This window comes from Alligator mississippiensis, chromosome 13, assembly GCF_030867095.1.
Source record: "Alligator mississippiensis isolate rAllMis1 chromosome 13, rAllMis1, whole genome shotgun sequence".
Taxonomy (NCBI): domain Eukaryota; kingdom Metazoa; phylum Chordata; order Crocodylia; family Alligatoridae; genus Alligator; species Alligator mississippiensis.
Genome location: NC_081836.1, coordinates 25808347 through 25823032, shown reverse-complemented (window position 1 = coordinate 25823032; position 14686 = coordinate 25808347). Strand labels below are relative to the sequence as shown.

At 51.1% G+C, this 14686-nt stretch overlaps 2 protein-coding genes across 9 annotated transcripts in view; one reads left to right on the top strand and one right to left on the bottom strand.

Annotated features, from left to right (window-relative positions):
* CLUAP1 (clusterin associated protein 1) overlaps positions 1-14686 on the top strand; it is a 366633-nt gene that overhangs the window by 6239 nt on the left and 345708 nt on the right. The window lies entirely within an intron of this gene.
* The window catches only part of LOC102569479 (glucagon receptor), a 29934-nt gene that overhangs the window by 12583 nt on the left and 2665 nt on the right, over positions 1-14686 (bottom strand). Inside the window, exons 2-4 of one of the 5 annotated variants that reach the window (XM_019493056.2) lie at positions 6819-7008; positions 1055-4062; positions 87-254 (exon numbers count right to left, since the gene is read on the bottom strand). In XM_019493056.2, coding sequence (XP_019348601.1) covers positions 87-164 — 78 coding nt within the window. In that variant the 5' untranslated portion in view covers positions 165-254; positions 1055-4062; positions 6819-7008. Of the gene's footprint in view, positions 1-86; positions 4063-6818; positions 12729-14686 lie in introns of those variants that run through there. The other 4 variants (XM_019493055.2, XM_006273127.3, XM_059716422.1 and 1 more) reach the window with 4 other exon arrangements.

Here is a 14686-nt window from a genome sequence, read left to right as displayed (position 1 = left end):
GCTGAAAGCCTGGACTGGGAGCATCCCCGCTATGGGGTAATGAATGCAGCTGGAGGTCCAGCTAACCACAGTTGTGTGGGCCTTACCAGCATGGAGGAGAGCAGGCACATCCAGGTCAGGTGAACACCCCTCCATCTGTGCCAGGACCTGAGCAAATCCCTCATGGTATCTAGACTCCCCTGTGTCTGGAACAGATAAACTAGGAACTGTGCCCAGATGTGCAGGTGCTGAGCTGAGCTAGAGTTCCCAGGCGTCTGGAAGAGACAGAAGATGAGTGGAGGTGACGGCAAGGTGCTCAGTGCACAGTGGAGCATGTGCAGCTCATCAGCTGAGGTGCTCCTGGGGCAGTGCTTTGCTCTTGAGAGGCTGCCCACATAATGGACAAGTGACCCTGGCTCCATATGATAGAGCTGAAGGAAAACAGCAGCTTTGTAGCCCCCGGGGACATGGCCCACTTGTTCAATCCCAGTGAGAAGCATAGAGACAGCACTCGGCTTCTAGGGCCTTTCTCTCCTAGCCCCCAGTGAGCTAGTTAGGATCTGCCTTCTCCAGACCAACACAAGAAAGCTCTTCAACCCATCACTTTGGAAAGGGCTCTTTCACTTCCCCTTGGCTACACAAGAGCAGATCCTGGCTTGGAAGCCTCCTGAATCTGGTACTAGCCAATCTCATGGTCAAAGGTCATGAAAGTAAGGAGCTGACATCCCCTCTAGCCATGGGACCTGACCCTGAACACCCCTGGGTGTTGTGCACAGAGAACAGTGGAGATTTGCCAACACTGACACAGGAGACCCCAGTGTTTCAGGCCTAGACAAGCTACACAACTGGGGCTGGGTGTCTCATGAGCTCTTCCATGCAGGAAGCAACTGGAAAGGCAGAGGTGAGCAGGCATGGGTTGGCATAGACTGAAGTACAGTTGTTGCTGCCCTTCACAGTCAATTGCCTCATCAACCTCCATGGGAGCAGCAACAAGCCCCATCCTGAATGGGTGAAAATGTGATGAGCAGGGGTGAGATCTGCAAACACCTTCTGCACTGACATGACTTTGCTTTACCTGGAGCCAGCAGGAGCTTTACCCTGACATCATGGGAGACAGAGTTGGACGCATGCTGAGTGCTTCTGCAATGCCTTGCTGGAGCCCCTCACACAGATGCTAAATAGCATCAAGCATGGCCAGGGCTGCCAAGTGCCTTGACAGGGGCAGGACATTCCCAGGTTCAGTACAGCCACCTTGCCACCTGTAGAACACATGGGTCTTTGCAAGGACCTGAAAATATTTCAGGGCTTATGCTTAGGAGACCGGCTAGAAGCTGCCTCAAAAATGCCCTTCAGCTACAGGACTGGGCCATAGTCCCAAAGGGTGAGTCCTGTGCCCCACAGCCTCCAGTTCCTGGGCAGGCATGACCCCCATCTTTGTGGTTTCTCCCCTCCCACCCCATACCATGTTCCAGAGCCCAGTGCACAAACCTGTGGCTCTCATACAGCAGGGCCCTGTGTAGTAAGGTCAGTGGATGGCTCCAATGGCTGGCATCTGTGGTGGTTACCAATGTACCTTCCTGAACTGGATAGGTTCAGATGGGAATGGCCACCCTGCAACAGAACCACAGCCAGGACCAGCAACTCTGGAGGAGGTTGTACGTAGCCCTGGCCTACAGAAGAATGGCTCCTATACACAGAGCCAATCTGAGCAGGGTGTGGGGCCCAAGGCAAATCAGCCCATGCCAGGCCCTGCCCCCACTCTGATCCCACAGGCCCCAGACCCAAAGAAGCTGCCACCGCCATTGGAGGTGGTGGTGGCAGCCGGGGCGGGGTGGGGGTAGCAAGTGGCTGGATGTGGAGTCACTGCTCTGCCCAGCTCCGCGGGTCCCCACAAAGCGCAGGGCCCAGGGCAGTTGCCCTGATTCGCACCCCCTAGGGACAGCTCTGCCTATACACATGCAGAGAGATTGCTCCAATGTGCTGTAATTACAGTGCATTGGAGCAAATTAATCAAGTGTGGTAATTATTGTGTTCCAGCAGACTCCAGCATCATGTCCATCAGTGTCACCACCCTGAAAAATGGTGACGGGGGTACTTTAACTAAAGCTCGTTTGATTGTGTTGTTAAAGCACCTCCACCACCATCTTTAAGTGTGGGGATACTGATTGATACATGTGACACTCTGGGCGCTTTAATTAGAGTGGCTCTCAGAGCTGCTTTAATTAAAGTGCCCCTCCCCCCACTCTGTCCTTGAGCATGTCTATAAACACATGAAGTTTCTTTCTGACCCCCCCCCAAGTCAGTAGTTGAGTTGTGCACTGAAGCAGGGAGATTGATACCCATTGGAACTTCTTGTTTCAGCCAAAGTAACCATTGGTGTTCTTATTACCAGGTAAAGGTCTGCCAGAATCTGTGCCCTGCTTTCATCCCTAGCTGAATGAGCCTGGATTTGACCTGTCATCCTTTTGAATTGGTTTTGAGATAGTGTGGTAGCGTCTAAACAAGGCCTCTTTTGGAGAGGTTTTGACTGGGCTCATTGGGCACTTGTACACATGACGAAAACTACCCATTTGTGTGGCTTAATGACATCACACTTTACAAATGTGTGAGTTTTTGGCAGTTTAATGAGTTTGCATCATTATAAACGAATCCCTGTCCCAATGTAGTTTAGTTTGTAATGACGCAACTTGGAACAGTGCAGCCATTAATCTATCATGTGTACATGGTAATTCACTGAGTGATGTGTGGTGAGTACCTTTGTCCATCGGGTGCCGCTACAACTTTTGTGTACTGAGCCCCCTTGTCCACCAAGTGTTGCTGCAATTTGCAGGTATTTGTGTGTAATGAATGTTTTAAGACATCAGGGGGAGCCCTGGTGAATGCTGCTGACTGGCGCCAAAACTTGCAAAAGTTGCAGAGCATAGCTCTTGCACACCCAGCAAAAATCCCCAGTCTTTGCCCGGCAACAGCCATGAGGAACCCCTGCTCCCTCCACCCTGCACCTTTTAAAAACATCCCTTTTTGGCTAGTTGTAGTGTAATTGTCCCCCTAACACCATTAATTCATTCACCAGTTTTACGTAAACCTGACAAGTGCAGTTCTGTGAGCCCTCATGAGCATTAAGTGTGCCCGCTTTATGAATAGCAGATGAGTTCTGTTAGCATTCATTCCCTCACTGGCTATGTCTGAACTGCTCAGCAGTTCAGACCATGTACCACTGGGAGCGGTGTCTTGGCACATGGGTCACTGGGTAGCCTGCTGTTGTGCCATGCCCTGACAGGTAGTGCGCTACTGTGCCTTGGCATTCACAGGACTAAAAGACCAAGCATTGCTAAAAGATGTCCAGAACAATTATGCCCATAAGGTACAATATTGCTACTGGTGCACAGCCCCCTCCCTGCCTTGACCTTGCCTGGCACCAGCATGTCTGTCATCCAAACTGCCCAGCAACAACAGGGTGGGAGTGGGGTGAACGTCCTTTGGTCCTATTACCTCAGGACTTTTAAACTGAGCGCACAGCTCCCTGAGGTACCCCATATTGATCTGAGATGTCTGACATTTGGGGGAGAACAGAACAGACTGCGGTGCATAGGTTTAGGTCCAATTGGACATTCGCTGAAACAAAGAGTCTGGTGTGGGTGCTGGGGGACCCTGAGGTTGTGCACCAGTTGGAGGACAAGTTACTGACTGGCAAAATATGGCATTCAATTACTACTTCAGCAAATGCCGGATGACTGTTGAATGCACCTTTGGCCATCTGAAAGCACAGCAGTGGTCACTGACCTACAGGCTTGAGGTGGGGCCAAAAAACATTATGGTGTTCATTCTGGCAGCCTGCGTGCTCCACCATATTTGTGAGACCAGTGGGAAGGTATTCAGTGAGTCCTGGTCAGGAGGCAGCGGCCAGACAAAGATGTGGGGAGGCAGGGTATGGTGCTGCCTACATTCAGCATGTTGGGGAGCCATTGTGCAGAATTGCCTGGCTGCACACATTCTGGCTGCTGCAGATGGAGAGGGTGCTCTGTAGGCCGCCGATCAATCCGCGTGAGTGCTAAACCATTCAACAGCTACCACTGAGTGTTTCTATAAATAAAATAAAAAATGTTGTTGCAACACTTCTGTCTTATAGGTACATTATCTCTAGTGATGGGGGGACAGGCTGCAGTGATGTTGGGGGAGGGAGTTGGAGAGGGCTGAAGTCTACAGGTTTTCCTTTGCTTGGTGTGTATGGGGATGAAATGTGGCAAGAACACTAAAATGCATTATCTACCGCTGGCCACATTAATTAGATGCCCAATATGCACACAAAGAAATAAGAAATTAATGGGGTGCTGATTCTCATGCACACATTATAAGCGCTCAGCGAATTTCAGCGCCCTATTTGGAGAGGGGGGAGGTGATAATGAAGCGGCTTTCTGCTCCTGTCTGCCTGAGGGGGAGGTGTGTCCAGTCAGAAGGCCAGGTTCTCTTGTTAGCCTGAGAGGGGAGCTTGGGTGGTTGGTATGTGGATTTGAATTTGGTGGGCAGAGCATGGGGAACAGCCCAAGGAAACCAGGACTTGGGGGACTACGGGAACAGAGACCTGAACAGAGGTGTGGCAAGCAGAATCTGGAGATGGAAAGGAAACATTGAATGAAACAATGATCCCAAACAATACAGGAATGTGGGTGCAGAAAGGGGAGTTCCAGGCATCTTCCGGGATTGGGACCCCATGGGATAATGCAGGGAGCACATTATCAGAGTTCCAATTAGCGCACCACACCACAAATTCAACAAAGGGTGCCGATTTGTGTGCATATTATAAGCACTTTGAGAATTTCAGTGCCCTGTTCATAGGAGTGGCTGTTCGAGTGAAAAAAAAAAGTGTAAAATTAATAAAATTAATTTAATTAATGTAATGACACTTGAATATATTAACTAAATTAATGAAATCATAACACTTTTGGTCATCTGTACATATCAGTGAGCTGTGAGCTATAAACCTCACCGGTCTGTAGTGGGGATTAGTGGTGTGTGGCACCCTCACTGTATTTTATTATGAAGAGACCAGTGGGGTGGATTGTTATGTGGCATCCCCTGCAGTAATTTACTGTGAATAGCACGCTGAGCATTTCAGGAGATTTAAGACTGATGACATGTAAACAGTGATGGAAAAATAAAACCCTCTATTTAAATTTAGGAGGCATACAATGCAAACCTGAAGGACTAAACCCCTGGCACATGTACAAGGGCCCTATACATCCTGCTGCCTTTGCAATGAGGGGGACACAGTCTGGAATGGTGGCAACACAAACAAATGAGCAGTGGGGAGGAGACCAGCTTTTATGGGCATGCACTGAAATCTAAGCACTCTGTCCAGGACCCTGCTCCAGCTGTTCCATAGTAGGTAGCGTTGGAAGGGACCTGAGCAGATCATCAAGTCCGACCACCTGCCATGGCAGAAAAGGATGCTGGGGTCAAATGACCCCAGCAAGGTGTCTATCTAGCCTCCTTTTGAAGACCCCCAGGGTAGAAGCGAGCACCACTTCCCTTGGAAATTGGTTCCGGATCCTAGCCGCCCTAACTGTGAAGTAGTGCCTCCCGATATCTAGCCTGAATCTACTCTCTGTCAACTTACAGCCATTATTCCTTGTTACTCCCAGTAGTGCTCGGGGGAACAGGGACTGTCCTGTTGTCCGCTGGTCTTCCTTGGCCAGCTTGTAGCCAGCCACCAGATCCCCTCTCAGCTTTCTCCTGTGGAGGCTGAACAGGTTCAGGTCTCATAGTCTCTCCTCATAGGGCCTGCCTTGCTGTCCCTTGATGATGCAAGTGGCCCTCCCCTGGACCCTCTCGATACTGGCCACATCTCTCCTAAAGTGCGGCGCCCAGAACTGGATGCAGTACTCCAATTGTGGCCTGACCAGTGTCGCATAGAGGGGGAGGATCACCTCCTTGAACCTGCTCGTGATGCATCTGTGGATGCATGATAAGGTGCAGTTAGCCTTCCTGACCGCGTCTTCACATTGGCGGCCCACGTTCATTTTGCAAGCAATGGTGACTCCAAGATCCTTTTCTGCCTATGTGCTGATGAGGAGAGAGTTCCCCAGGCTGTACATATGCTGCTGGTTCTTCCTCCCCAGGTGCAGCACCTTGCACTTGTTAGTATTGAAACCCATCCTGTTCTCATCTGCCCACCCCTGTAACCTGTCTAGATCTAGTTGCAGCCTGTCCCTCTCCTCTAGCGTGCCCACTTCTCCCCACATCTTGGTGTCATCCACGAATTTGAACAAGGTGCTTTTCACCCCCTCATCCAAGTCACTGATGAAGATGTTGAAGAGTGCAGGCCTGAGGACTGAGCCCTGGGGGACCCCACTGCCCACATCCCTCCAGGTCGAATAAGACCCGTCCACCACCACTCTCTGGGTGTGGCCCTCCAGCCAATTTGCCTACACAGTCAGATGGGTTGCATCAACACCACAGTTTCCTAGTTTTTTACTGAGAATGGGGTGAGAGACAGCATCGAAGGCCTTCCTAAAGTCCAGAAAGACTACGTCCACCGCGACACCTGCGTCCAAGGATTTTGTGACCTGGCCATAGAAGGCCAGCAGGCTAGTTTGACAGGACCTGCCTCTAATGAACCCATGTTGGTTGCCCCTAAGCATAATCTCCCCTGCTGGTCCCTCACAGATGTGCACCTGGATAATTTTCTCAAAGAGCTTCCCCAGGGCCCAGGTAAGACTAAAGGGCCTATAGTTTCCTGGGTCCTCCTTCCTCCCTTTTTTAAAAATGGGGACCACATTGGCCCCTTTCCAGTCCTGTGACACCTTGCCAGAGCACCACGAGTGCTTGTAAAGCCATACCAGGGGTCCCGCAATGACAACTGCTAATTCCTTCAGGCCCTGGGGTGGAGATCGTCAGGACCTGCTGTTTTGAACACGTCTAGTCCCACCAGAAGTTCCCTGGCCAAGTCCTCACTGACCCTGGGTCTGGCTGTGCCTCCCCTGGGTCTGTCAGGGATCCTGGTATGGGGAATGACCCGGTCAGTCCCTGCTGAGAAAAATGGAGGCAAAGAAATTGTTAAAGAGGTTAGCTTTGTCATCTGGTGCAACCAGATTTCCTAGAGTGTCCTGCTGAGGCCCCACATTACCTGGTACCTTCTTTTTACCCCCTATGTATTTAAAAAAGGACTTCTTGTTATCTTTGATCCAGGTCGCTAGTCCCAGTTCCGTCTCTGCTTTAGCCTTCCTAACAGCCCCCCTACAATCTCAAGCAATGGAGGTACAATCCTCCTTGGTGATGGCCCCTCCCTTCCATTGCATGTACGCATCCTTTTTAGCTTTGAGACGTTCCTGGATGCTTTTGGTGAACCCCCCTGTTTGACTCCCTGACCTCCCCATGATCTCCACAAAGTGTTCATGCACTGTGCCAAAATGAAAACAGCTCAGCAGATATGTGCTCAAACACTGCCACCAAAGCCACAACAGTGACACAGCTACCATTGGAGGTTGCCCCTTGCCAACAGCACTGGGAAGGAATAAACACATTCTGTCATCAGGTTTTCCTATGGGTAGATCAGTACACTTGTACTTACAGAGGCAATTTTGCTCCTTCTCCCACTGTGTCTTGTTCTGGCCACTGTGGGGAGCAGATGCTGGGCTGGATGGGCTGTGGTTCTGGCACACTGCACTCATTCCTTTTTCGTCTTCAACTGCATGGTAATCATGTGGGGAAGAACATATAAGCTGTGTTCTTCCCCCATGATTAGCCAGGTCTGCAGGTGGTTTACAGTACCCAGCAGCAGTGCCCTCGGCCCCACAGCCCTGCTCAGATGTGGTAGTAGGGCCAGAGCAGCGTATCCATGTCGACATGGCCTAACAGGTGGGCTAACAGGCCATGCCATTCATCAGGGCCAGTTAAACCCCTTGAAGATCCACATGAACATGGGCAAGCTGCTGCTGTGTGCCCGGGCAGCCTCATGCGTGAGAGCACCACTGCCAGAAACAGCAGGTCTTTTGCGTAGACCTGGAGACAGGGAGCCTACAACATGTGCAGCCCTGCAGAGTTCATGTCTGGCTCTCAAATTCTAAGCCCTGCTCCTCACAAACATCCAGCTCCCAGGGACAAACGCTGGCTGTGATGCACATCGTGCATGGGCAACTGTGATGGACCAGCAAAGTGGTCCCCCTGCTCCCCTCACCACCCCAGCTGGCAAAGACTTTCCCAGCTCCTCAGCTTCTGCACAGCACTGGGACAGGGAAGGGGTGTGTGTGCATGTGCTTGAGAACAGCAATTCCTCATGGTTGAGGATGATCACTCCCACAGGTCAAGTAAAGGGTTGTAGATGATACCATTGGTGGCTAAGAAGTGTATGTGTTAGGGCATTCTGAAATCTCCTTAAGGTACCACATGCCACCCCTTGCCCTTACAAACACACACATCATGTGTCCGCATCAGGTATTATCCTATGTTGGAGGTAAATGAGCCTGCTGCAGCTGGACCGCAGGATGCTGCCCTGTAAGGATTTCTCAGCAAACTGTGCAGATCTCATAAAGCATTAGATAGAACATCCCAGAAAAGGTGCCTGATCCCATCGGGGCCCCTAGCTGAGCTGTGGCTGTGGTTGCAGCTGAACTAGGTACATCTGCACACAAGGTAACATACCCTAATGTAAATTGTCCTACTGAGTGCTGCCTCCCTCCCCCCTGCCTCCCAGCATGCTGATTGGACAAGCACTACAAGGACTTGAACCACATGGGTCAAGATGGCTGAGCTGCATCCCCAAGTACCTGGTGACACATGACCCCTGTGCTGCCCAGTGGGGGCACATCAACACAGGTGCTCATCTTTAGCACATGTGGCCTGCCAGGCTAGGGACAGAAGTTAAACATAAACCCACTTAAATGATCAGAAACTGGTTTAAATCTGTAACAGAAGTTCAGTGCACATAAACCAGTTTCAAAATGGCTGAAACTGGTTTAAAACAAACCTGGTTGAATGTAGCATCAGACTTAACTGATTTGGGTCAAACCGGTTTATGAAACTTCTGTCCCAGACCCCTTCCTGGTTCAAGTTAAATCACAGTCCCCCAGCATCCCAGCATGATTTCCAGCCCTGAGCTGGGCCCTGCTGTCTGCTCCAGAGAGCAGGGCTGGCCCCACCTCTCTGCTCCCTAGCTGGAACAGAGAGGGCTGGCTGACAGGGGAGAAAGAGGAAGGGGGAGGGAGAGGGAGCAGACAAGCCTGGCTGGGGATGCAGCCTAGTCTGCAGTGGGGAGACTGCTCCCACCCAGGCAAACCCCAGCTGGGGTCTGGGGCCAGGGGGAGGGAGGTGTTAAACACCCCTTCCCCACTCAAACTTACTGCTGGCTGCAACTATGGACTACAAATCCCAGAGGTACCTGGAAGCAGGAAGAGGAAGTGAACACACAGCCAGAGAGCCAGACTCTAGTGACCTCCGGCTTCTGTCTGAGCCACTGCAGGCACTGTGGCTGCATTTCCTAAATCAAAAGTAAGTGTCTGTCCAATACTATTTCAACTTAATCTGTGCAGCTTAGACTGTAAGGACTGAATTGATTCAGCCTCAGGCTTTTTGACTGTGTACCTAGCCCCAGGGAAGAAAGGCTAGAGAATGCAGGCAAAGCGGAGTAAGCAAATCATGGACTCATCAACGCACAGCCTGTGGCCATGAGCAGGGCTTATGCCCCAGTGGCACAAGTGCTGCAAACTGAGCTGAAGTGCAGTCCCTATCTTGATGATTTAGCAGCAGCCCTAGAGGGACATGTGGGCACAGCCATTAAGCCATTGCTCAGACCTCCTTAGCTCCAAGCATACCCCAGGGAATTCCTGATTGAGTCTGGGCACTCACAGCCACCGATCAAATTTGTGGGAGTTGTGGATTTGATTCACAGGGACCACCCTGGAAGCAGGACCTCGGGTGAGCTGAGGTTATACAGGACAGCTGTGCTAGTGTGGGGAGAAGGGCACAGATGGCCCCAGTGACAGCTGGTGGCCCTTTAAGGCTTAGCCATTGAAGCCAGGCCCTAGCTCATAGCAGGTTGGCTGATGGCCTGGTTTACACTTGAAGGTCGCCCTCTCCTGAATGGCCTTTGTTGCAGGTGAGCCAGTGTTACATAGAAGTCTGCGTGCTGGGGAAAGGGGGTTCTTAGAGGAGTCTGCTGCTGTAGTTTAGTGGCACTGGCCAGCAGTGGGAGCTCAAGAGGGTATATGGGCCAATCCATGTCATCCCCCCTTGCCATGACCTCTGGCTGCAGGGTCTACAGGGAGGAGCCCTCACATGGGCAGGGTCTCCCTTCCTCCTAGAGGTAGAAGGCAACAGGTGGCCATGCACTAGTAAGGGCCAGTGCAGGTCTCCCAACTCTGGAAACAGGTTCCGGACAGCAGCAGGGCTAAGGGTAAAGTTGTCTCTCTTTTTGCCTCAGCCTGGTTCCTCAGCCTGCAAGTGATTAAGCTCTGGTGAAATGAGCGTGCTTGGTCTCAGCCCAGTGCCTAGTGGACAAATGGTCACCTCAGCAACAGGACCACAGCAGTCTCAGACACCAAGGGCAAGCCAGGCCTGTACCCTCTTCCCACTCCAGTAAGGGCTGCCCTTTAGCTCCAAGAGGTGGCCCTTTGGCAGGGGCTACTTTTAGATGCTCATGCTGGTGCTGCTACTATCCTGCTGGTGCTGGGGTGATCCAGAACTTCATCCACATGGAGGACAGGTGCTGCCATTTGACAAAGATGCGTAACACTGAGCAGAAAGCAGACACACATAAAACCTTGTTCCCTGTCCCTTCCAGGCTGAGAACAAGCAGAGTTTGGGTCTCTTCCCCTGAACCTTGCAGGGATCAGGCATCACCTGAGGTTACAGGATTTAGGAAGATGCCATTGATAGGCATGGAGGAGTGAGCTTTTGCCCTGCAGAGCTCAGAGCAGGGTGCCTGCATAGCTGGTGTGTGGCACCTTTCCAGGGGCTCTAGGCTCCTGGCTCTAGCTAGTGGGCAATGCCCTAATGGTAGTAACATAAGAAACCTATTGTTGCTGCCCCCTCCTTTGGACACACACTCAGAGGAACTCACAAAGTCTCAGGGTGACTGAACCCAACAGGGGCCATGTACCCTGCACAGGTCTAGCTACAATCACCTCAGTCTGCCCTGGCCCCTGCTAATCCCATCTGGGTCTCTGCTAGTGCTCACCAGTCTAAACCTGCCACTGCCCCTGTCTGAGGCCCAAATAGGAATAGCAACAGGGGTGGTAACAGGTTTGGACTAGTGTGCACTGGTAAGGGCTCAGGTGGGATTAGCAATGTACACCAACCCAAACCTGCTGCCACTAACCCTCCTCTCTGGGCCTCTGTCAGTGCACCTGCAGCCTGAGACACAGCATTTCTGGTGAAGGAATAACATGCTTCTGGGACCAGCAGAGTGAGTCACCAGCAGACTCTTCCCCCCCTCATCCTCCATGGCAGCTTTAGCTCAGTGCAAACTCCTCCCTCCCATGGGTGTTGGGACACTATGCAGAGCTAGATAAAGGTCTCTAATTGCAACAGTCTGAGCTGCAAGGGCCATTCATGTCCCAGGCACCCCATGGCGTGCAGCCAGACACAACTTGTTTGCACAGAGACTAGACAGGCCATAGGAAGATCTTGGGTGCTCCCATCCCCCCTGCCTCCTGTCTGTCATAGTCTGCTCCCATCTGCTGCCTGTACTTTCTCATTCCTAATTCCTGTCCTTTTTCTGGTGCTCCATAGAGGTGAGCAAGTCACCTGCCCCCACTGCCACCACCCAGCCAAGAGTTCTGCAACAAACTGGATTGCACTCTGCTTTAATTTAACATGCAATTCAGCAATTCTGCTCAGTCCAGTATGGGAAAGAATCCTTCTATACAGTAGCTGCAGTGAGCCTGGAGCGAAGCCAGAATGGACTGTCAGAACTGGATGTAGCCTCCAGCTGCATAGCAGGGGCAAGTGTCACCAATGAAGGATTACAGAAGGCACTGAAGGAGGGTCTCTAGCAGAGAAGGTGCAGGTTGCTACTGGTGAAGCCCATCCAGGGCCCCAGCACTCCCCCTCCTCCCCAATGCATTGATCTTTCAGCTCTTATTGTCACTGTTCCAGAGTTTGCTATTTAAAGGGCATGGCTCTCAGAGCAGAAGGGATGGCTGCCCTCAAGGCACTCTGCACTGTTGCCCAGAGATTTAGTACTAAGAGCACCTACCTCCCCACCCTACCCACAGCAAGCAGCTGGGAATGGGGGACCCAGAACAGGTCCCATGCAGCTACATCCTGCAGTGGAAAGCAGGTGGGCAGGGCAGGGCTTTGGAGAGTGGTGCAGAGCCCTGTATCCAGCCTATAATGTGTCCTGTAGACACAGAGCATGGGGAAGTGACTACTGCTAATCAGCCCAACAAGGGATTAATTAACCCCAGAAGACCAAGCTGGTATTTGCTGCCAAGCAGTTTTACATTATAGCATCAGCTGGGACTCCTTTACACTCCACTCACCCATGGCTCAGCTGTAGCTTAGACAAGGAGCTGGAAGTAGATGTAAGCCAGGGCACTTTGGGGAATTCATTAGCATTATGACTGGCCAGACAGTTTCCAGCCAATGTCTTTCCACTGGAAAATGCCAATATGCTGAAACAGAAACATTCTTTGGGAATGCAGCCCCGGAGGGACCCTCTGGTATGACTGGGTCAAACCATCCTGGTCAGAATGTTTCAGTTTTTCTGCTCAGAATAACTCAGCATTTTTTAGTGTATTTCCAGTTCCAATGGAGACGGAAACTTCTAAACAGTTGGAAACAGAACACAATGTCTCTCTGACCAGAAGCACTTTTCCCTTCCCCCCCCCCCCCCATTTCAAAGCTTTTTGTTCAAATTCCAGTTTAGAACAAACAGATCCCAGTGTCAGCAGTCCTGTGGGACAGAGGTCCTGAGTTCCACCCAGCCCTGCTTCACATGCATATTCTCACTGCTTCCTCAAGGTAGCTTTTCCTGCCCTGCTCCTCCATGCCACCTCAGTGTTGCAAACAGTAAAGTTACTGGTATTTCAGAACAGTTCTTGTGGAATAGCATTATTGGAGTAGCTGTTCTCTTGTCAAGTTTCCCATTTAGACCCACTCCTGAGCTCAGAATATCTGCTGAGATTTTTTTTTTTAGAACCAAATCTCAGATTGGTCAGGAGACTGCTACTTAAACATAGTTTGTGCCCACAAATAAGTAGCTAGTGCCCTGCACCTGGCAATGTGGCACACACTCCAGTTCCTGTCCCCAGGCAGACATGGTTATTTTGCTCTGTACGTTGTTGTAATTAGTGAAGCTCCTACAACTATGCAGTTAAGACATCTCACAGTTCAAAACAAACAGAAGGAAGTGGGCACGTCTACACAAGATACTACATCACTGTAGTGATGAGCTACAGTGACATAGCTCATTGCTATGGCAATGTAGTGTCAGCAGATATGAACTGCTATGCGGACGCTACTGCGCAGCAGGGTCAGAAAAAACCCATGCGCCGCTGGGACTACACAGGAACGACAGTTACTGTGCAGTTATTTAGTACTTGCTAAAGCAAGTATTAAATGACTGTGCAGTAATTGCTCAGTCAGGCACACATGTAGATGTCAACTTGCTGAGCTCATTGCTATGAGGTTTTGGGGAGGCTGATCATTTAGCCAGTTTCAAAAGAAGACTCGAAAAATTCATGGCTCTTCAGTAGGGATTACATAGGATAGTTGAAGGAACAACCTCTGAACCAGGACTTCCTGGGTCTTGGACTGCTACAGGGGGAGAGGACAGGGGTCAAATGAGTCATCCTGCCTTATATGAATGAGAGCAAATACCCTCCCAAGGTGTGTGGGGAAGCTGGTGGCAGAAATTCAGCAGCTGAGCATGCAGTGCTGAAGAATTTAACAGAGTGCTTTTTCTGTGATAATCTGTCTTTATCCCATGGAGCTGGATGGGGCCTTTCCTGTCCAGCTGGCCAATAAGCTGTGGGGCTCAGGAGCAAGGCAGTTGATGGAGATGCTTAGTGACAGGGTGAAGAGATGCCAGACTCCTTCCACCCGACAGCTGACTGTGTGGAGACAGCTTACTCCTACGTCTGCCTGTCAGGGCTCATACTTGTGTTGGCAGAAGTATCATCTGATAGCAACGGGAGTAAAATTATATCCCCTTAAAAACCTCATGTCTTTGGTTCCTGCCCCCATGGGATAGGAATCAGAGCTACCTACCCTGGAGGTCTGAGAAGATCTCCAGGGAAGGAGCAATGAAGTCTGCCTATGAGCACATGTCCACAGGGGCTCTTCTGAGCCCCAGCCATGAGAACTGTCCTCACCCTGTCCATTGCAAAGAACTTTGTAACCAGAAGTACTCTAACCACCTCCGAGGCAGCTAGCACTGGCTAGAGCTGGTGGTAGGTCACCAGCACAGATATTTGCTCTGGTTGAACAGGCCATCCTTCCCCACATGGGCAGGTCTATGGGCCTTTCTCCACTGGAGCTCAGGGAACCTCACTCACCTCTGGATACGGTGCTCATGATTTACGGGTTTCTCTGCTAGTCCGTCCACTCGGCCTCCCTAGTCCCAGCCCTTTGTGCTATAAGGCAGCTTTAAAGCCAGCTGAACCAAGCATGGGAGAATGTCTTCTGTGGGACACCTTCCCGGGGGAAGGGTCTGTGAACAGAGCCGCTAGCACAGCACTGATGGGTACAGCCCTGCTTTGGGTCCCAG